This window comes from Protopterus annectens, chromosome 11.part0 (assembly GCF_019279795.1).
Source record: "Protopterus annectens isolate FY-2018-M chromosome 11.part0, PAN1.0, whole genome shotgun sequence".
In the NCBI taxonomy this organism is placed as follows: domain Eukaryota; kingdom Metazoa; phylum Chordata; order Ceratodontiformes; family Protopteridae; genus Protopterus; species Protopterus annectens.
Genome location: NC_056745.1, coordinates 585,946,972 through 585,971,816, shown reverse-complemented (window position 1 = coordinate 585,971,816; position 24,845 = coordinate 585,946,972). Strand labels below are relative to the sequence as shown.

The 24,845-nt window shown below is 36.6% G+C and overlaps 1 protein-coding gene across 1 annotated transcript in view; it reads right to left on the bottom strand.

Moving 5' to 3' along the window:
* Positions 1–24,845, bottom strand: part of TRHDE (thyrotropin releasing hormone degrading enzyme) — a 5,519,112-nt gene that overhangs the window by 2,855,079 nt on the left and 2,639,188 nt on the right. Inside the window, 1 exon segment of the mRNA XM_044088069.1 lies at positions 10,802–10,989. Within this exon segment, the coding sequence (XP_043944004.1) occupies positions 10,802–10,989 (188 nt within the window).

Genomic DNA, 24,845 nt, shown 5'->3' with positions numbered 1-24,845 from the left:
AATAAGACTACCACTACCCAATTAAGATGCAACAGTCCTGTACATCCAATTTTCCACAGTTCGCACAATGATTTACAGTTATTTAACACCTGGGAAATGCATATAAGCAGTGATCTTCCGGTTTCAGCAATTCATGAATGCAAAATTTTCAAACTGCCCTTGCCTTCTAATCTTCCAGCAAACCAACTACTCAGACTACTTCTGAAGTGCAAGACAAATCATGAACATTTCAGAAGCAAACACCCCACCCCACAAACACAAGGTTTAACAGTATAGCCCACTGTTGCAGCGGCATATTATAAAATGAAAACAGTGACATGTACTGTTAGCACAACTGTAAATAAATAGCAATAATCTTTTTATTATTTTAATATGTATTGCCATAGTAAAATTATGCAGCGGTGGTACAGCAGTAGCGTTGTTACCTCATAGCAAGAGGTTCTCCCGTTCGATACTCGGCGTGGCTTGGGAGTACCCTCTGTGTGGAGTCTGCATGTCCTCCCCACGGTTGGGTAGCTTTCGAAAGACATGCGTGCATACATGAGCGTGCCTTCGTTGAAGGTTGGGCGTCGAGCTGGCATCTCGGCATTTTGTAAAAATCTACTGCCAATCATTAGTGGACTGGAGTTTCGCTGTGGTAACCCCTTACCGAGAAAAAGTCAAAAGACAACAACAACATTGCCATAGTAAAATTGATTTTTGTATGGAGCTTTACTCCCCATCTCCGCTGAAAATGGGCAACTCTCCCAGTCAGACACTTCCGGTAAACAATTGTAAAATAAAATAAATAAATTAAATTACAAATCAACCTTAACCATCACTGCTGTCTATCACACCATCAGAAGCAACAAATCTTATCTACTTGCGGGGGTGCTCAAGTAAAGCCCAAGAAAAAAAAATAAAACATATATATATATATATATATATATACATATATATATATATATATATATATATATATATATATATATATATATAAATAAAAATGTAAATGTTCATTTGTTCAAAATCTTAAATCTCCGAAAGTTCTTCACCGATTGCTTTGAAATTTTCACACAATGTTGCATTCGAATACGCACATGTTTTTATATACCTACTACTATATAGATGTCACACGTTGCATTTGAATACGCGTGTGTTTTTATATACCTACTATGGATTCTATATATTTGTATACAAATATGCAATTTTATATGTTTTTGTTATAACTTTCTTACTTCTTTTTCAGTGCAATCGATCTGCTTTAGTTCACCCAAATAATGCCTCGCAGAAGATCAAACTTAGGTCGTCGTATTCGTGGAGCGGAAGCAGTGTGATGAGTAATTGCATATTTGTATACAAATATGCAATTTTATATGTTTTTGTTATAACTTTCTTACTTTTTTTCAGTGCAATCGATCTGCTTTAGTTCATCCAAATAATGCCTCGCAGAAGATCAAACATAGGTCGTCATACTCGCGGAGTGGAAGCAGTGCGACGAGTAATTGCAAATCAAACTGAGGAAGAACGGGCATCAGCAAACGAGTGAAACAGACAAAGAATGGCTCAAATATATGCTGAGGAAGCAGCAGAGTGACGTGCGGCCAGACTTGAGGATGCACAGTTGCGAGCACGGCGATCGTGTTCTCCAGCTTCAGATCTGCTTCATTCTCCTCGATCGACACCAGCAGATGAAATAAATGCTTGCCTGAAATACTCTACTTTGTGGCAACATGTATGTTATGTATATATGCGTGGCCAGCTGCAGAACGATCGATCGATTGATTAGTGACGTCAAAAGAAGAATTGGTTGAAAAAGTATTTCCCAATATTCAAACCAATTATAAGAATCACGATTGGCTGACTGAACGAGCTATTCTTGCGGCCAAGAACAAAGATGTCTACGAACTTAACAATATTATTCAGTCTAACATTCAAGTCCGTCGACAGTGTTGTGGAAGCAGATGAAGCGGTTAATTATCCAACAGAATTTTTGAATTCACTCGATCTGCCAGGGATGCCACCGCACGTACTGTAATTGAAAATCGGTGTGCCAATTATTATGTTGTGAAATATTAACCAGCCAAAGCTTTGCAATGGCACACAGCTTGCAGTAAAAAAATGAATGAGCAACGTCATAGAAACAACAATCTTGACAGGACCTTTCAAAGGTGAAAATGTCCTCATTTATTGCATTCCTGTGAATCCAATGGATATGCCATTTCATTTTAAGAGATTGCAAATGCCAATTCAATTGGCATTTGCAATCACCATCAACAAAGCTCAGGGCCAATCTTTAGAATTGTGCAGTTTAGATCTACACACAGATTGCTTCTCACATGGACAATTATATGTTGCGTGTTCTAGAGTCAGCAAACCAGACAATCTCTATATCTGCACGGACAATGGAACAACAAAAAATATTGTATACCCACAAGCATTGTGAAATTAAACATATTAGAAATGTGCGCTTTCTCTTTTCTTTCTTTCCCATTTAACCAGACTGAGCCATAGCAACGCGTATATATATATATATATATATATATATATATATATATATATATATATATATATATATATATATATATATATACACATATATATATATATATATATATATATATATATATATATATAGATATATATAGATATATATATATATATATAGATATATACAAACCGGGCACCGATTCAGTTACACGGCATTCACACCTTTACAGCGCCCAGTAGTCAGACACTTTCTTCCCCCCACCCCTATCCTTAGCAAAATCCCTCCAGACTTTTCCAAATGTTACATAGTGCAACACCACATAAACTTCAACACGAGATATCACCAAGCCCAAATACAGAAGTCAGTAAAACTTCCAAGACCTGAAACCCAACTCGGCCAAAGGAATCACTGCTGAACATGTGCACCAAAACTGCCGCAGTCAAATGATGTGGCAAGAAATGTGGACTAAACCGTAAACTAAACAAGGCTGAGGTTCACATCCAGGGACTGTATCAGCATGAACTTCTGACTGGCTGGTACCCCACTGCACATGCACGGAGCACAACCATGCCACCATACAAGGCTGCAGCCCATGAAAAGGCATCTGTGAGCCCAACTACATATCTCCCAAGTGCCAGAGTACCGAGAAATGAAGCCACTACCACCACCAACACCAACAACAGCACACACCATGTAGAAGCTGAAAAGGCAGCAAAAGTCAACAAAACATAAGTCCATCGATGTCAGGCATTTAAAAATGTTATACCCGAACCTCTCTGCAAATCATGAATAGCAAGCCTCTCCTTTCTTTCTTTTCCAAATATATAATACCTATGATTAAGAGCCAACCATTTGATAATAAATACTTCACTTGATCGTATTTGATGAATACATTGAAATCCAAAAGGTCTATGACAGGAATCCCAATGTAGGAATAATTTGCTGCCAAAAGATCATGAACCTTTCTGTACAACATCTGCCACAAATTAACCTATAAATTCCTTTCTTTAAGCATGATGTTCACCCCCATTACAAACCATAGCCTAAACCGAAAATAAAGAAAAAAAAAAGAAAAAAAAGAAACAGAATTCCCATCCTTCCCGTATCCCAGATCTCTCCTGACTTTTACCACAAGACTTTTTTTCCCCATTATCTCTTCTTATTCCTCTCCTTCAGCTGTAAACTGTACCGACCTTGTACAAATACACCAAAGTGAATAAGAGTGAAATGAAAAATGTGTTTGAGTCTAGGCACACATCTCCCTATCTTCCTCCCTGGCAAACCAGCTCAGAATGAGACCTAAGCACATTCCATGGGCTACCTGCACCAGAATAACCACAGGTCATCATGGACATGTGAACTTGCAGTTGCAAGTTCACACCAAAATGTGGTTCATTACCGAGTTACACTCTCATAAAACCCATTAAACCCTTCCCGATACTTACCTAAATTCCTCCCAATCTAACTATTTCCCATTTAACCCCCCCCCCAACTAGCATCCTTCCCCCACCCTCTTAATTCCTATTACTACTTCTACCTAGACTCGAATCTAAAGATGTCCCTGGACAAATTGGTTTGTTAACAAACCTCATTAATAAAATTCTGCACTTTTGCTGGAGGGCAAGCCCCTTGTATCCCCCACATTATCTACTAATTATATATACCAACTTCAAGATTGTGCTTCAGTGGGGAAAGGGTAAATTCCCTGATCCCCACTGTACTACGATCTCCATACAACTACTTTGACTTTTCAGAAAGTTAATCATATGGTTTTGACCATATGAAGTATGACTTTATAAAAAGCTGATCTTCCAAATGAGACCTATATATATATATATATATATATATATATATATATATATATATATACAGATGCAGACATACAGATATAGATATATAGATATTTATAATGTTCATTTTGTATGGTGTAAGTGATGACATCACTACCTATGTCCTTCTTTATAGCACAACAGTATACTTTAACTAAATCTTTTAATGATAATTCATACCAACAGTAGTTTGAATAGCTAATATAATAAGTAACACTTTCCCAAATCAATACAATTCTTACAAGGGCTAGCCACCTATTTAATCTTTTACATTTCTCAGCTAGAGAGATACGATATCTTGTGTGGTGGCATGCATGCACAGACACCCCATGACATGCAATTTGTTTCACCCACGTATAGATTTCACTTTCAGGCAGCACCTATCCTATCCAAAAGATGTCAAAACTCTTTAAGACTGTACTAAGAAAGGTATAATGATAAAGCATGTAGACATTCATCCTACTTTGTAACGGTTTTAATCACCCATGAATTGAAATCTGTCACTTACATCCCAGATTTCTCCTTCATCTGCAATAGTACCTGTATCGTTAAAACATACTAACACATTGTCTCTGTCAATGGCATTCATCTGCAAATCCCTCCATAACTTCTATTTTTAGATTAAGGACTAAATAATAAATGTGTAGCATCTAGAACATATTGAGAAATGTAGACTATTGCCTCAGTCCTAACACAATAATATAACTGGGTATGTAAGGTTACAGACACTATCATGGGTTACAGACACTATCATGACACCACCTTTTTATCCCACCTCTAAAGAATTGAGTTTGGACATAAATCACTTCATTGGCTTTAAACAGAACTTTTAGCAGGACTTTGAGGATAATTGCAAAAAAATATCAATGACATCAATCAGATCAGCTTACAATTTAGCAGTAGGAGAAAAGGCCTTCTGAAAGAATATACCAGCTAGCCTGAATAACTTAACCATTATCAGAAATGAACCACTCTTTGTATATAATAATTACTGGTAGAATTCATAGGAAAATAATTAAATATATGTCTGTACATATGGGCAATCCCAGTGGGCTAACATTAACCTCACGAAAAAAACTCTCAGTAATAATATCAACAGGAAACAAGTAAGTGATAAACCAGATCACTTTTTGCTGGCTTTTCCTCTCTGATGTTTTCTTCTAAACATTGGTTGCATGTTTCCTGATGTTATTCCATTTCTGTCAGCTTCTTATGTCATTGAAAAATGTGTCCATATTCCATATTGTAAAGTTCTATCTTTTTTCTTTGCTTGAGGTAATGGGTATCTTTATTCGGGTCTATATTATAACATTAAAGTTACAGAACATCGAATACAATATGGTCGACACCATATTGTCAAAGTTCCGTAAATTCAAAAATGAAAAAAAAAAATCAAAACTTTAAATTTTTACCCTAACGGGACACCCCCCCGCTACTTAAATATATCAACTTTAAGACCGCACTACATAGTTTACAGGCTCGCGATTCTGAGCGTTCGATATTCTCGTGCCGACAATGTCATATTCAACATTGTTGGCTTTCAAGAATATAATATAGACCCGTTTATTCAGGGTGGTGATATTTTTTAGTTTGGTGTCCCACTCACTTTCTATTCCTTTTCATTTCCACATAGCAGTCATACAGGCCCTGAACCTTCCTCCCTATTCAATACATGTTATTTTTTCAAATACCTTTATCGCATTATCATGTTTTTTGATCCTGCTGCCAGGGTGATTTTAGCTTAGGGTTGTGCCTAGTATCTATAACTCTCATCTGTACTCTTATTTTCTTGTCCAATATCCTACCCCAATTCTTCTACAACCTCCTACCAAAAGTCATTTACCCAATTACCCTCCCAAAGCATAGGATTGATCCTTGTGTGTAGTTCCCCTTGCCTTCAGTATTTGTTGCTTATATGCTATCACTCTTTAATCTAATTATAGCATAAAAACAGAGTTCAGTGATCTTTAGCTTATGGCATATGTCTTCAGAAGGATCTGGACCTCTTCTGGCATATTGTATTGCATTTTCCTAGTCACTTTCACATGCTGTCAGTCCTTCCTCTTCTTCTTTCTCCCCTTCCTCTCATGTCTTCCTTAATTCCTCTTTTACGACTTTTTCTTCTTACTTCCCAGGTCCTTGCACATTAACCACGTGCTGCCTTTCCCCCTAAAACCTTCTGATTTCAGAAGCTATATATCTCACTGGTTACCATCCCATCATGAAATGGAGCTCCTTTCTTCTTAAAGTTTTGCTTTGACCCTTGCTCTCTTCTTCTGTTTCCTTGCATTTTCTGGTACGATTCCCACACTTCTGTCTATTGTATATTCATCCTATCATTTCCCTCTCAGTGTTTTATGACATGATCTAATCTGGATTGTCCTACTGTGGTAATTTTTTTCTTCTTCTTTATCCTCACTCTTGCTTGATTCATGATTTTCTTTCTTTTCTCTCTCGCTCTCTCTTTCCTCTTCTCTTTTCGTGAGCCACGAGTAAATATTGAAGGTGTTGATGTAAATTTTGAAGTCTACCACTACCCACCCCTCAGTGGTCAGTAGCATTACCCTATTTTTGATTGGCTTTGCTTTTTTATTTCCCTATAGATTCTGTCATTCTATCTCTTCATACCTCTTAGATATACTTCTATACCTGAAAATCTGGAGTTAATCATAGTCTTCATCATATTAATTTTCAAGCTATGATGTATCCCTTGCTTTTATGTCTATAGTGCAACCTGGTTTCCTCTTCTTTCAGTTTCCAAATGTTTACTTCCACACCTCTAGCTCCAGAACCCTTGCTCATAGTTTTGTAGGTATGTCTAATTTTTTTATGGTGTTTACCTTTCACTTTTATACTGTATATCCTAACCTGTCTATCCTAACTATCATCACTTTTATTCTTCATACTATCCTTTCTCCATTTATTCATTCCCTATCTACCTTTTTTCCCCTTATTATCCTTCCCACCTTATCCCTTCAGGCTTATAATTTTCTCTCTTCTATTCACTTGGGTCCCATTTCCAGTTTGTTTCTCAGGTGTCTTGTTAGACAGTGCATGGCTTGATAAGGCTGTTGCCCTTATTTTCACTGCAGTGGTTCTTTTATTGTCCATTTACTTTATCAAACCCCTTTGCTTTTGTTGCCTCTTTCCTGAAATTTCTTCACCCCACCATTTTCTGTTACTTAGTTATTTTTATATTTTCCTACTAATTTTTTACTCCATTCATCTTGTTTATTTTTAATCTTAGGGTTATGTTATAACCTCAATAACTAGTCTTAGCTCATGAGCTCTCCTAGGCCTTTTTCATTCCAGTGAGAACCTTACGAAAAACCTTTTTCTGATGTTTGCTTGGAGACTAAATATTCCCTGTCATAGAACTCTCTCGTTCTACCTTGCTCTTCTAGATTATCCATTGTCTTTTTTGATTCTGGCACTACCTCTTCCAATATTTTCAGCCTTTTTCTAAACAGCTCGGCAACAGCACATTTTTCCTCCAACTCTCATGTTTTCTGTATAATTATTTGAAAAATACTTATTTTTTCTGAGGCTTTCCATCAGCTTGGTGCACTTCTTTGCAAATCTGTTCCTCTTTATGGGGGTACAAGATCCCTGCAAAACCTCACCTCAGTATCTTGGTGGTATCCCCTCCTAATCCTCTAACATGGCACCCCTCTTCTTCACTCTCCCATTGGGCTAGATCATCTTACCACTATCCTCCCTGGGCACCTGTGGGGCATGTTTCCATTTGATATACCTACAGGTACTTACCCATAGTTAATAAAGATATATTCCAGGCAGCTCAGCAGAATAAATCAATTTGTAGTTCACCAAACAAATAGTTTAATTTCACGAATAGTAAACAGATAAAAACAAGTTCCAAACAAGCGCTTTCGCTCGGAATGTTCCGAGCTTTCTCAAGTGTAATAATGAAGTACGTACAACATTTGTATAAATAATGCTTAGCTAATTGATTAATTGCTTTCATCTTGAAACCCTTAAAAAGACAGTTCATATTTTGACTCCAAACATGAATTTAAAGTTCAAGTAAAATAAATAAATGAATTATATGTCACAGTGTTTTATAAAAAAGTTTAAAAATATCAAGTTACCCAAAATTCAAGTTCTACACTTGCTTTAAACACCAAAATCATTAAATGCATAAAACAATCCATTTGATACAACATTAAATGCATTTTGGAAAGATACTATGAAATACAATAATAAGTATTAAAAATTGTTATTAAAAATTGTTCTTAAAAATCTTTGTCCCTAAAGGACATGAACAGACTACTCTAAACAAAAAGTAAGTAAGTAAAAATAAAAATAGAAATGGAAATAAAAATGAAATAAAAATCAAAAAAGAAAGTATGTAAACTTACACAAGTATGAAGTAGCCTTAATAGTCACTGTTCATAATCTTGCCCTTCTTAACCTTAGTACAGATTTAATGCTTATGTTGTCATTCAATCCAGGTGGTTTTCCTGCATCGAGCCTCAACTGCCATATGAGTTCCCTGTATTCCAGGGTGGCCTCCCAATCCCCACCCCTACGATCAGGGGTGACCTGCTCAAGCACCATAAACCTTAAATTCAAGTTGGGGCAACTGAGGGAATGTTTATAAAATGCGTTAGTTTCTTTTTTTCTCCCTATGTCATAAAAATGTTCATAGAGCCTCTTTCTCAATTCCCTTTCAGTTTTCCCTACATAGAAACTTGAGCAGGTTGTACAGAAACCTAAGTAAACTACTCCCTTAGAAGCACAAGAAAAATGGCCATGCAGTTGAATATTAAATTTCCTTGATTTAAGGTACAGGACAGGTTCATTCAAAATTGTGTGACACTGACTACAGGCCCCACATTTTCGTGTCCCTGCCCATACTTGTTGCTTGCTTTCTTTAACCTGAGGTCTCTTCTCAAAAAGCTCTTTAAAATTGGTGCCTCTCTTTCTCAATTCGTGAAATTAAACTATTTGTTTGGTGAACTACAAATTGATTTATTCTGCTGAGCTGCCTGGAATATATCTTTATTGGCTTGGTTCGTTTTTTCATTTATTACTTACCCATAGTTGCTAAACTTGGAGTTATCGTGTCTTTCATCTTTCCCAGTAGTCCCACTTCTATTGCTTCTGCCTTGTTATTATCTTTTGCCTATTCTGCTCTACTGTTGCTGTTCCATTCTCATCCATTCCTTGTAGTATGAAGTCCTCCTCCCTGAGCTTTTTAATTTAATCTCTTCTTTATGATACCTTTTATTTTATGCCCATTCTGACCCTTTTTTTTATTTCCAATGCCCATCCAGCATTACTTACTTTTCCTCTGCAGTTCTTTGTTCCATTCCCTCATATTCTCTTAACTGGCTCAGCCATTATTTCAAGTGCTTCCCTTGTTCTCCCAGTCCCTCAGCATCATTAGTTGTGCCTGTACATTAAATACTTATTTTACTATAGCTCATTCTTTTACATCCCTTTTAAATCCATATTCACCACACTCCTTCCTAATGTTCCTACTGCACTTTAACTCTCTGAATTTTTGTACTTATCTCAGTATGACTATTGACATAGACATTGAATGATAATAAATAATATGAAAATGCAAGGCAGGGCAAAATTCAAAAATATTTTCTTTCACAGAAGTCCAATACTTATGAAAATGTAATATTGTGGGCTTATATGGAATTTTTTTATTCAGATAATTCAGATAAGATATTGGTTAGCAGTATTACCACTGTTAGCAACATTTATTCAGACATGAAGTGTATTTTGATTCATGACCCAATGAAAACATCTCCATTTCATTGTGTTTTTATGAGTGCATCCAAACAAAAAACATTTGAAGCTACAATGAAAATATAAAAATCAAAACAATAATGAAGCTTAAAAGCTTTAAATTAAGTAAAACATAACAATGTTAATTTTCATCAAGAGACAATTACAAATTACAAACACTGCAGAATGCCCCCTCACACTTGTATTTCCCAGGAAGTTAACACAATAGGTAATACCTATTTCACCTCAAGAAAAGTATGGATAAATATCACCTGCAATAAATCATAACTGGGAATATAAAAACTATGTGTATAATAAATAAAAGAAAAAAGTATCAAAAAGCAATTGAAATGTGAATAAAACTACATTAAATTTGAATTAAAAATTATGCAAAAATATTGCTCATAAAACTTTTTAATTTTAAGAAATGAAAAGTCTGTGGAAAAATAAATATAAGGTGCTGTGCAGCTGGGCACTGCCGTTCTGCATCCACTAAATCTCAAGGTTGTTTAGCAGCAAATTAATATCAGATAATCTATATGCCTTAATATCCAGTTCTGACCCTTTAATTCATGACATTTTGTTTTTAATTGTGATTAATAATCTTCAGTTTTCTAGCTATCTTTTAACAAGGTTACTCTTTTTATTTAACATTCTCAAATTAAGTAGTGCAATAGCGGAAAAAACATCAAATATTAGGTCAATTTTAGAAAGCAATTACAAAAGATCAGTTCTGTACCTGATATTAGCAAGTTCAGGATTCCTGCTCTTCGCATCGATGTCATAGATAAAGTGTTGTTGGCTTATTGTTAAAATATTATCCACAGTCTCACTTCTAACAATAGTGACAAGTGGGTAGCCCATTTGCGTTGTCCAGCGATCCATAACATCACTTACGTTGATTGTTTTACCATCCATTTGTAAAGCCTAAAAAACAATGCAAGGGCTAGCTTTATAAAATAAAATTTTAAATAATACAATGTTCACATGCTCCCTTATAGTCAGCAGTACTGTTTGTTCACTGTTTCTGTAAGTAAAATACAAGAGCATTGTCAAAAAACCTTTACCCCAAAAACATTTACACGTATTCTAGTTCATATATACCTCAGCTAACCATCATATAAGTCCTGCTTTGATTCTTAGATAAATAATTGATACATCTATTCCCATCTTTTGTAGTTCAGACATTACTTTTAAGTCCACATTCAGAGATATTTGCATACATGTGTAATTGTAATCTTTTTTTTTTTTTTTTTGAAATGCAGGTTGATAAATACTTCCTGGAAAGATGCAAAAACAGGACCCTGAGAGTAATTCTATCAATTAAAAAAAATGTTGTGTGTGTGCGTGTGTGTGTGTGTGTGTGTGTGTGTGTGTGTGAGTATGTGTGTGTGTGTGTGTGTGGGTGTGTGGGTGTGTGCGTGTGTGCGTGTGTGTGTGTGTGTGTGTGTGTGCGAGTGTGTGTGTGTGTGTGTGTGTGTGTGTGTGTGTGTGTGTGTGTGTGTGTGTGCATGCGCGTGTATGTTGTGTGCATTTGTGTATATCTGCACGTCTATGCATGTCCTTTCAATATATTACAGCTGCACACATTAACTATTGGCAGTCCCTCCCATATTTTATTTAGTAACCCTCCACTATCAAGCTCTCCCTTCTGTGATGTATATCATGATGTACTCCCTGTAGTCTTACTTACCAAGACTTCAACACCATATTGCTCCCAATGCAAGACATCATCCCACTTTTTTAGCTCCTCCTCTATTCTTTAACTTGTCAAAATATCATCCTACAGCTAACCACCATGATGCCACTCCCCATGCTGACTCTGTCACTTCTCCTGTTACTCACCCACTTGACATCTTTACCTTCACGCTTCCACACAACCCCCCCCCTCACATTCCTTGTTGTACTACCCTACAGGCTGCAGCACACTCATCCCTTAATTCACCCAAGGTAACATTCTCCTTATACTGTCCCAATACCACAGACTGTTTCAAACACAACCTACACTTACACAGCCCCATAATACATGAGCTAAAATTAAAATTAAATGCTTATCCTACAACCAAAATATCTCGTCCAAACTAAAACTCAGTGGTGGTATCCATCTAAACCCTGGACCACCAACATCCCTACAAAACCTTTAACTCTACAACCCCCACGAACCACACCCCTCAGTACAACAAAAGACTGCTTGTTATTCCCTTCACATTACACGTGCAAACATTAGAAGCGTCTACAACAAAATGCCATAGGCTTCATTCCTGGCTTAACCTACATGCTTCGGGTATTGTAGTACTAACTGAAACCTGGCTCAAAAAGGAAACAAAGGTAATACAATTGCAGCCCCAAACTACACTATACTAAGAGCAGACAGACAAAACACAAGGGCAACTGGAGTCACAATACCACACAAAAATAATTTGCATCTCCCCTTTACCATGAAATTCTCCACAATTTGGTAAGGCAGAAATGCTTATATATACCCTCAAACGCAACCAAAACATGACATTATCCATCATAGGTCCTTATTTGCTACTCCTCCATAGAAACCTGGCTGATAGCTGCCCAGCAATTCCTTAACCCAAGTAAATCCACACTAATCCTATTTACTCCCAAACAGCTTACAATAAATAAAATCTACTCAATTGCCTCATCCAAAAAAAAAAAAAATCAAACTTATAACAGATACTAAACTGTTAGTCATCTTTGTAGATGAGAACCTAAAATTTGACACACACACACACACACACACACACACACACACACACACACACACACACACACACACAAACAACCAAAATGTATTGAAAAAATTACACCAAAACCTACATTCTCTCTATATAGCCAAACCCTTCCTGCCAGACAGTATAAGAAAATGCATTACCTCTTTTCCCCTCTTGCCTACTTTGTTGAATTTGTCCCACCCTTAACAAAATCCAAGTGACCTTGCTAAACAAACTTAAACAACGTTACTATAAACTAGCACAATTCAGTGCCAGTCTTCCAAATAGAACCCACCAGTGTGTCCCCTTAGGGAACTGCAGTGGCTGAAATTCCCACATTATCTAACCTACTCACAACTTCCACAAATCAATAACATTGTATGTAAACTTAACAACTGTCCATTCATTTCCAACCTCATACAAATATATAACCCTCCCAGGCCACTACTTTCATCTCAGAAATACGTGTTACATGTATCCAAACCCAACAATTCTGCTTACAGATCTCAACTCTCCCACCATTTCACTAAAACTGAGAACTCCATCCCACTAGCTACACAAGAACACTCCCTAAAATCATTTAAAAATTAGGCAAAGTTCTACCTAATTGGTTGCCAGCACTGTACATACAATGTTTCTGGATAATCCCAAAACCCTTACGGTCACCACTCCTTTATGTAACTGACCATAATGCAGCTACTTCTTCACAATCTCTAACTGTCTGACTATCATCTACCCCTCTTCACTACTATCTCTATTTCCTTTTTACCTAGACCTCTTCAATACTCCTTTATAATTTCTAACCATCTTCATCCTATAATTACTTCACTGCCTCCTACTCAGTATCTGTTTTCAGCCAATTCCATTTAACTAGACTCTTATAAGCTTAATATTAGCTAATATTTTACTGTATTCTTCATTCAATTATTATGTTTTCATTAACTGTCATATTAAAATTCTATGTATGTACATTTACTATTCTATGTATGTACATTTATTATGTAAATCTAGTACAATTGCCTTCTACTTATTCGGTAAAATGGGGCATTTCTCCCCAGACCTCCACTGAAAATGGGACCTGTACCACATTAGACTTTCTGGGTAAACAAAAGCAATAAACCAACAAATAAATAAATAACTATATTTTATATATATATATATATATATATATATATATATATATATATATATATATATATATATATATATATATACATTTATAAAGTTGCTATTAGTTCCTGAATAAACGTCCTCACTCTGTCATACCTGCATTCTGATTTATCATAGTTTACATACCCACTGTGGATGATTGTGACAACTATACAGTGTCCATTTTTTTATATATGTGCAACATAAGTAGGAATATGATTAGATTAAATTATTCAGAATAATTGTTGGGAGATGCACATTTAGGTAGGGTAGGAAAATTTCTAATAATAGCACATTTTTTTGTGCAAAGTTACTGTCCATTTGATTATAACTTAGACAACAGTGTGTCTTCCAGTGTGTATAGATTCAAAATGAAAGGTGTACCACTTTTACTAAGTCAGTCAACTTGAAAGTAAGATCATACTGGGCTTTTCAAGAACAGAAACTTACAAAATGTTCTGTTCTGTTCTAGTACATATACCAGAAGCTTTTGATAGTGTTTATACTTGTCCCAACCTACAATGTCATTGTAATACTGCAGAATGCTAATTCCAATACAGCTTAAAACTGAAACGCACTGTGTTTTATTAGGGAAACCTTATATAATGCATTAAGAGAAAGTTCTCCCACTACTCCTCTGACATATGTATAATACATCTGATGAAACCTCAAAGAAGAGTGAATGAAAGTATTCCCTCATGTGCGTAAACATTGAGGGATATGTTTGGGAATGTGGGGCAAGGACATAAGTGGAGGGAACAGGGGTGCTTGCTCCTCCTTTGCTGAAGCAGTAGTAGAAACAGCAGAAATGTTACTAATATCCAGAGTCTGGCATTTTGATGAGTCACTGAGCTAGAATCTGTACTTTAGTTTCTCTACCTTTGGCTTCATCATTCCAAGCAGAATTATAAATAGTAAAGGATTTCATACTGCTCAGTGATCTTCTTCTTGTTTCTAAGTCATTCCCTAGAATACCACAAATAACAAAAGCACGAGGTAAATATCTTATATTTTGTTACTTGTCATCTTTTCTGAATTCTGCAGAATCTCTATATATGCCATTTTAAATTTATTTAAAATCTCTTACTGTTTTCCTTTGGATACTAGGTTCATAGGTTGGTACTAGGGTATCGGCCCCAGGGCCTATACAAGCTTAGCCATAACAATTCCCTGGCTATTTCTTCCCACAGTATTTACTTCCCTGGACTCCTGTCTAGCAGGGCAACTGATGTGATCCCTGGGGTGTATTTCCTTTCTCCCCATCCAATCATCAAGGTTCCTTTTGAAGAGGGCCAAAGAGGTGCTCTGCTTGACATGTATGGGCATTCACTTCCAAAATCTGGGGAGTCTCTGGGTCAGGAACCTATCTCTCCAGCATGTTTTGTTCATTGTGATGACAAGGTTTAGATCCCTGGAGCATGTATCTCTGAAGGATTGGGATTTCTTTAAGTGTAGCATGTCCAACAGCTCTGGGTTTGACATGGCCTTGTATGTTAAGCAGAGATCACCTCTGAGTAGACGATATGTGACAGAGTATAGGTGGAGTTTTTTTAGACAGTCAGCATAGGGCATCTGCTTTAGGCCTGTGATTCTTTTAGTGAGGCATTTCTGCAGCCTTTCCAGTTGTTGCAGATGTTTTGAGTGGTACATACCAAATGGGGCATTGTATTCTATAATGGGTCTAAAAAGGGATGAGTACATTGGGACAATGACATGCTTTTTTCTGGATGAAAAACCCTTAGTGATGAAGTGTGCCACATAGAAGGATTTCCTGACTATTGTGGCAATGTGGTTATCGAAGATGAGACCGCTGTCCACCTGTGTCCCTAAGTCTCTTATCACACTTCCGGTGTTTAGTGTACTGCCACCTATGTGGTAATTCATGGGTACATGTTTTTTTCCCAGAGGGGATAACTATACATTTCTTGGCATTGAGGTTGAGCCCATGGCTCTAGCACCAAGCATCTGTTTCTGTAAGGCCCTTTTGTAGAATATCCACATCATTTGGGTATTCGATAATGGCTCCCAGTTTGCAGTCATCTGCGAACTTTATTAGCCAGAGTCCCTTAGTGTTGGCCTGTACTTCAGAGAAGTAGATGTCAAACAAGAGCGGTCCCAGGACTGAACCCTGAGGTACTCCACTTGTCACTTGTCTGGAGCTGGATTCGGAATTGGCTACTTTTACAGTGTGGGTTCTGTCAGTAAACCACCAACGACCAGCAAAAAACGATAGTGAACACGCAGTAATGAAGAAATAATGATTATTTATTTATAATTCCTTCAAATCCAGACCGGTTTCGGCTATTCAGCCTTTATCAATGAATACAATAAAGTTTTTTTGAATGAAATAAAGCAGCCTGCATTTATACTAGTCTCTGATTACCTGGAAGCAATATTACAGCACCACCCAGTGGCTGGAGTAATAAAGTGCATGTTCCATTCTTGATTAAAGCATATGACCAGTGACGCAAAAATGCCAGAGGTGTAGATATTAATCATATTTTTAAAGATAAAAATCAAAGCTCTGGAAGTAAGCCATTATATGACATACATATTACAAGGTAATAGACCAATACCATAGTCACTATTTGTGAATGCATATCATAGTGTAAAAAAGCAGAAAATATATACCACTAGTATATATATATATTGAAGGGTGATAACCACAAGTTCAAAAGAACTGAATAATAATGAACCAAGTACTGATCATATAATATATTACAAAATAAGGCAAAAAGAGTATAGTGGCCTCATTCTCAGCTATATTATAGATTATAATAAATTGAAATAATATGCTTGTAGATAATACAAGTTCAACATTGTAATTGTACAATACTCAATATTTAACGCCAACATACCAGATACGAATACCAAACCATACATATACATATTCGTATCCTGAACAATTTTTTATCATGCTTTGTAGAGTATGATATGAGCGTTGGTAGGCCTAACCACCATTGAATGGTTCATACTAATTCTTGATCTATATGAATGTTTGTTGTTGTAACCATGATTATGAAATCCTCTGGTGTTCAGTGAAACTCACAGATGGTCATTCAGACCTGGGGGGAATAAACATCCAAGGTTGGTTATCCAATATTGTTCCTTGTGGTTTAAAATGGTGTGCCAACCCTGTTGGTTGTTCCTATCTCCCTGAATGTTGTCAATGATCATGAACATAAACTGGGCATTGGGATGTTGTATCGTGTGTCTGTATAAAGCATTTGTTTCTTTTTTGTTCCTCATGTCACTATGATGTTCTGTCATCCTTATTCTAAGAGACCTAGAGGTTTGACCAACATAAAAAGCTTTACATTGGCAGGTAGCTAAGTAAATAACCCATGTACTGCTGCAATTACCAAACACCCTGGTTTTAAATACCCGATTGGTGTTGGCACTGGTGAATTCTTTTAGTGTACTAACTTGTAAACAGGAGCAGCAGTGACCACATGGAAAAGTACCAATTAGTTTATCACCACTGATAGTGGTCTGATGATATATCGCACCTCCCCTTCTCTGTTTTTGTAATGTGAAAATAGCCCTCCCAAATTCTTGCCTCTTCTGTATGACATTTGACATTGAGGGCCTAGTATTGACCTTAAAGTGTCATTAGCCAAAATAATTTTCCAGTTGCAATTAAGTATATCCCTGACAATAGGTTGGTTCCTGCCATATGTGGTGACAAATCTCAAGATAGAATCCTGATGAGCATGCTCTGATTTGTATTGTAACAATGTTCTCCTGTCTATGGTTTTGCTCCATGAACTAGCTTGATATATATCTATGTCTCTATATCCTCTGTCCTGAAATCTATGGTATAAATCAAGTCTGGCATGTTCAAATTCATCATGAGATGAACAAATGCGTCTGATACGCATAAATTGAGACTTAGGGATGTTGCGGATGGTGTGGTTCGGGTGCATACTGGAGGCGTGTAACAAGGTATTGTATTGAGGGTATTTTCTAAATGTTTTGGTACTTAGAGTATCATCTGTGTTACGGTAAACAGCAACATCCAAAAAATCTATGGTACTCCTGTTACATGTAACCGTAAACTCAATACCCCAAATGTTACCATTCAGGTACTCCATAAATTCCTTTAGATATGCTTCATCCGTCTTCCACACCATCCAGCAATCATCCAAATATCATCGCCAGATATCGATTTCCACCATGTAAATATTGTGTGATTTGTCATATATCATACATTCTTCAAAACAGGCCATGAATAAGTCAGCATAAATGGGTGCAAAGGAAGCTCCCATTGCTGTCCCTTGTAGCTGCCAAAAGCATTCTCCATGGAAATAAAAGACATTTTGTTTAATACATGTTCCGACATGCAGACAAGTAAGGTGTTGAAGCCCGGAGGATATAAGTTTGTTCTCTCAAGCCAGTATTGCAGGGATTGTAATCCCGCCCAGTGTGGAATACTTGTGTATAAAGATTTAACATCCAACGTGCACATTAACCAGTCTGGTTCTAGCTGTGTATCCTCCAAAATTTGTAAAAAGTGTGTGGTGTCCTGTAGTCGGGCCCTAACTGATGTTAAAAGGGGTTTGAGATACTGTGTTAGAAATGCTGATAGTGGTTCCGTCAAGGACCCTATCCCTGATACAATGGGTCTACCTGGGGGTTTTGAAATGGACTTATGTATTTTTGGGAGAAGATACAAGATTTGTTTCTGTGGGTCTTTGACAGTAAGATGTTTAACACTATTTTTTGTTATGATACCCTCATCCTCAGCTAGTTTCAGAAAAGAATCTATTTCTTTTTTAAAAACCCAAGTCGGGTCAATGTACATTTGCATATAACATCTAGTATCAGCTAACTGTCTTTTCCCCTCATCAAGGTATTCCCCAATGTTCATAACCACCACGGCACCACCCTTGTCTGCAGGTAGAAAGGCAATGTCGCGATTATGCTTTAATTCCTCCAAGGCTGCCTTTTCCATGGGTGACATATTCTGGCCCAGAATGTATTATTCATTATGATGAAAATGTAAATCCCTGAGAACAGATTGTTGGAAAATAGAGACATGTTTGTTCATGGGCGGTTGAAAGTCTGATTTCAAAAATTTGAAATCAAGTGATCTTTGGGAGGTGTTGTCTGAAAAGAATAATTTCAAATTCAGGTTACGACAGAAAGACAAAACATCCTTAACAATGCTATGTTCATTAATAAAAAAACTAGGAATAAAACCAAGTCCTTTATTAAGTAGTTTAGTTTGTATATCTGTCAGTTGAACATTAGAAAGGTTCAAAACATTATGAAACTCAAATTCCGTCAACTCAACATTGTTTGTAACAGCCCTTCCATGGAATTGGATCTTATTCCTATATTTTTGCTTGCGACCCCCTCATCACTTGTTTGTATGTCTAAAGGGCAGTGAACATTAGTTTTTTTGCTTCTGGGTGATTCTCGATAGTTATTACAGTCATTGTCTGTGCAAGATGAGTCATCCCCTGAGGTACTAGCTAAAGTCTTGTCAGAGGATTTTAGAATAGACCTAGGCCTTTTCTTGGGTTTGTTTCCTGGTGTTTTTTGACCAAAATCATAGAATCTCACAGTTTTTAATGTGTCAAAAGGACAGCCTCTTTGGTAATTAGTACAGTCCCTATTGAACTTACGTATTTTCCTATCTTTAGTTCGTTGGTCAAAATTAGCCAGATCTTTGGATAATTTACTGACCAAAGTGGCATATGTTGGTTGTGATTCATATTTCTTACATTCTTCACATGAAGCTTTAACTTCCATTAAACAAATGTCCACCATTCTCTCATAATAGGATGCAAGGATCTTGACAAAAGTCATTGATGATTGTTGGAGAGCTTGGTTCCATTCTTTGGTCAGCCTGTCCTCTGACCTACTGACCAAAGGCTGTAACTTAACTCTAAGTCCTCTTGGTGTGATATCCTTATTAATATATGCCTTAAAAAGTCTGAGGTGCCATATATTGGCACGTAAGTTTTTAAGATCCTTGTTGAATTGGTTGAAGGCCATTTCACAGCCATTGTTAATGTTAATATTTGAGCCACTCAGATTACTGCTTGACATGTTATTCATACCAAACACCCCAATATCATGTCGATCAGCACATAATCCCATTAGTAGTTGCTCCAAATCCATTTTTCCAATGTATTTATGAATTTTGACCAACTAGAGACCAAATTTGTTTCAATCAATATGTCCAAATTAGTAATAGTTCAACAGGGACTGCACTGAGAACCTAGGTGTCAATAAAAAATATATAAATATTTTTCAACAGTTAAACTATAATATATTTGGTCAAAGAACATCACTTAGAAAAAACCTTGCTCATGAACCCTGACATCCACACTTGTCTATATATGTGTCAGTATATCTGTATTATGCTTGGCACATATATATTTGTGAACACAATATATACTTTATATTCAAAATGCAATGCTGAAAAGGCTTGTAGTTCTTGTTAATGAATATGCAAAGATGTATTATTATCTGTCACATGATATCTGGCAATAAAACTTTTGAAACCCCTTAGCACATATTGCCTTTGCCAAAGATTTCAACACTAGGTTGCCCTCATAGTACATGTAGCAACCTAGTCCAACTGTGAACTGACAATACAATTTTCAAGCGGTGGTTTTGCACACATAAAACAATTACAACACATATAGTTGTTCATACACAAGATAAAAATGAAAATAAAGGTGTTATTCCCTCCTACACTTACATTAAGCTGTTATAAATATGATTCACTTATCATTCACCCAAGTCAACTGTGCTGTTATGGATCAATTCCTGTTGTTATATATCCTAGACCAACTATGGCATGAATAGTTTGTCAATATACATGCATACTAAGTAACTGTGGTGAATGAGACACTTCAATATGATATCAAATTTTGTAACAAAGAATGTATCCCACTTGGTTGACAAACCTATCACAACATATAGCTGATGTTGTTGTATGTATATCAGATATTTAAAGAATATAGCATTTAGAGTCAACTATTTACTAATACATTTCGAGATCAAATAAATCTCAAAAGTTAAAGTCAATATGATGTTTTCACCAGTTCTAATCCATCAACGATAGTCCAAATGCCTTCCATTAATTTCCGATTTATCAGCCTGTAATCCACCAGTATTGCCGACCTCTAACAGCACAAATGCAAAAAAGATCGCAAAATGTACAAAAATGGTTAATATATAATGAAGCTGAAAATTTAGATTTATGTCCTGCCACTAGTCACAGTACCTGAGTTATTCCTGTTGTTCCTAGGTTTATAGGCTTCTGATCCATAAAATGTTGAATGCCATGGATGAATCTCTGAACACCAATTTGCACAGAAAGGAGTTGTTAAACAGATGCCACAAAGTAGTAGAATGAACCTCCATACATGATACATGACACCAAACATTCATATAGATCAAGAATTAGTACGAACCATTCAATGGTGGTTAGGCCTACCAACACTCATATTATACTCTACAAAGCATGATAAAAATTGTTCAGGATACGAATATGTATATGTATGGTTTGGTATTCGTATCTGGTATGTTGGCGTTAAATATTGAGTATTGTACAATTACAATGTTGAACTTGTATTATCTACAAGCATATTATTTCAATTTATTATAATCTATAATATAGCTGAGAATGAGGCCACTATACTCTTTTTGCCTTATTTTGTAATATATTATATGATCAGTACTTGGTTCATTATTATTCAGTTCTTTTGAACTTGTGGTTATCACCCTTCAAAATATATATATACTAGTGGTATATATTTTCTGCTTTTTTACACTATGATATGCATTCACAAATAGTGACTATGGTATTGGTCTATTACCTTGTAATATGTATGTCATATAATGGCTTACTTCCAGAGCTTTGATTTTTATCTTTAAAAATATGACTTAATATCTACACCTCTGGCATTTTTGTGTCACTGGTCATATGCTTTAATCAAGAATGGAACATGCACTTTGTTACTCCAGCCACTGGGTGGTGCTGTAATATTGCTTCCAGGTAATCAGAGACTAGTATAAATGCAGGCTGCTTTATTTCATTCAAAAAAACTTTATTGTATTCATTGATAAAGGCTGAATAGCCGAAACCGGTCTGGATTTGAAGGAATTATAAATAAATAATAATTATTTCTTCATTACTGCGTGTTCACTATCGTTTTGTGCTGGTCGTTGGTGGTTTACATTGTTGGCTTGACCCTGCATGCCATCCTTGCGGAGCGTATGGTTGTTTGCTGACGGTTCTGTCAGTAAGCCAGTTGGCAACCCATTGAGTGACGTAGGGATTAATGCCCAGCTTAGTAAGTTTATCTATGATTCCAGAGTGGGGATGGTGTTGAAGGTCTTGGTGAGGTCCAGATAGGCTGTGTGGACCACCTTACCCTTGTCCACGGTTTCGGATACTGATTTGAAGAAGTCAATCAGGATCAGGAGACAAGATCGGCCCTTCACGAACCCAAACTGCATGGGGCCCAGTGTTTGAAGGTTGCCAATGTCTTTGTTTATAAGTTCCATGATAATATGTTCCATGGCCTTGCAGATCAGGCTTGTCAGACTGATGGGGTGGTAGTGCCTGGGATCCAAGGTGGATCCCCCCTTGTGGAGTGGGATAACTGTAGCTGTGCACCACTCAGAGGGCACAAAGCCTGAGGTGAGGCTATGATTAAACATGACACTTAGGTGAGGTGCCAGTTCATTTTGTAGTCCATGTAGTACACAGCCTGGGATGTCGTTTGGTCCCATGGATGCTGTATTCTTAGCTTTGGAGAGTGCGTTTTTTATCTGTGTGGCCATTATTACCAGAATTTGACAATCTTTTGGTATTGAGATGGGCCCTTTAGGGGGTGAAAGATGTGAAGTTTGCACTGAATTGATCTGCCAGGATATTGGCAATATCCTTTGGATCAGTTTATTTATTGCCATTCTGTTGTAGCTCAGAGCAGATCTGAGCATTGCCATTTAGATTCTTGACATAGCTATAGAATGCCTTGTGGTTGTCTTTGGAATCTTTGGCAATTTTATTTATATAACTAGCTTTGGAGGATTTTATGAGGGATTTCAGCTTCTTACTGAGGCTGGTAAGAGAGTTTTTTGCATCCTGGGATTTTCCTCTTTTCAACAATAGTTTCTTCCTTTTGTTTATAGCAAGCGACCACCAGGATTGGCTTCCTTTTTTTGGAGGAGAGCGTTTTGGTTCTATTGGGGATGGCACAATTCATGAACGAGTGGATGTGCTCATACAGTGCCTTAGTGTAGGATGCATGGGTGTCATGAAGTTTGTCACGTCTGACTTGAGTAGAATGAAGTTGGCTTTGGAGAAGTTTTTTTTACGGAGGTTTTCTTACTGTGGGGTGGGGGTGGGATGTGGATATCAAGGGTGATTAGCTTATAGTCGGATCTGACCAATGAAGGGGTGACCACAGGTGTGGAGCATCGATTTCCCATGTTGGTAATGATCAGGTCTAGGATATTGGACCCCCTGGTGGGACTAAGGATTAGTTGATCCAGGGCATTGGAATTTATGAATTCCAAGAACCGCTGGGCAAAGGTGTTGGTACACGAGTAGTTTTCCCTGTTAATGGCAGGGTAGTTGAATTCACCCAGTATTAGGATGCTTGGTTGTATCTTAATATTTTCCAGTATGTTTAGAAAGGTGTAGTGAGAATCTTAGGGCATTGTGAGGGATCTGTAGCAAACGACAATTTGGATTGCAGTCTTACCTAGTGTTAGTTGCACCTGGAGAATTTCAGACACATACTGCATCTATTTCATTATCTGGTCCATTGCAGCAAAATGTGTTGGTATGAGTTGAAAGTTAGAGGTTAATAGATATATGGGCCTGTAGAAAAACTGACCCATGTAACAGAGTGAGTGAGTGCGGGTATGGTACAAAGAGTTAGAGCTGCAAAACTAAGCAAGTCGGTTGGTATGTCATGACAAAACAACAGATGTGGCACAATAAACTGTATAAGAGCTTGTAAATAATAAAACATAATAATAAAACAAACAAAAAAATGAATAAAAAATTGCAAACAAAATCTGCGGAGACACTCAAATAGTTCAGAGTACTACCATCCTGAAATCATGCAGAGAAATAATGAAGGAAATGAAATCCAACAGTGCTGTCTTCTAGGGTCACAAACAAGAACACTAAAAGGAAATTTACTTGAAAGACATATCACATCGTTATGGCTGCCTTAACTCGCCAATTATAGGTAAAACACATTGCAAGATATTGATAACTGTGACAAGTGATCTATAAACAAATGTACTACATAGAAATCCAAGATGTGGCACAAACGTATTCTTATCATGTTCTACTCATAGTTTTTCTTCAAGCAAAGTGTCTAAATAATGTATGATATATAAAGTGATTCCGGGATTAACTGTAGTTATGATTAATTACATACTTAGTCAAAGCTAAAGCATTCTTTGCTTAAAGCCTGCCACATAATTAAAAGCCATGTTTAATAAAGCAAAAGTAAAATAGGCATAAATGAAGTGTTCGTTGCAATATGTCACACAAGTAAAAAGATTTTAATAATTCTACAAAAATAGCTATAAAATAAGGAGTGTCGTTTTAGTGACGTTTAAAATAAGGGCTGAACCAGCAAAGTCATTTTAGTGACATGTTTATAATAAGGGCTGAACCAGCAATCAACCATATATAAATATAAAGTATTAATACATTATACTAAGCCCATAAATAGTAAGTTAATCTTAGCTCACAATAAAAGCATCTGAGAAAGTAACATTCAATATTCAGTGCGATATAAGGTGCAACTATCTCACTGAATATTTTCTGATATAGTACTAAAACCTCTAAATTCATAGCATGCTATTTGCAGACTTCCATATCTGTTTCAGTGATAAACTTACATTTGTTAAAGTGTATCA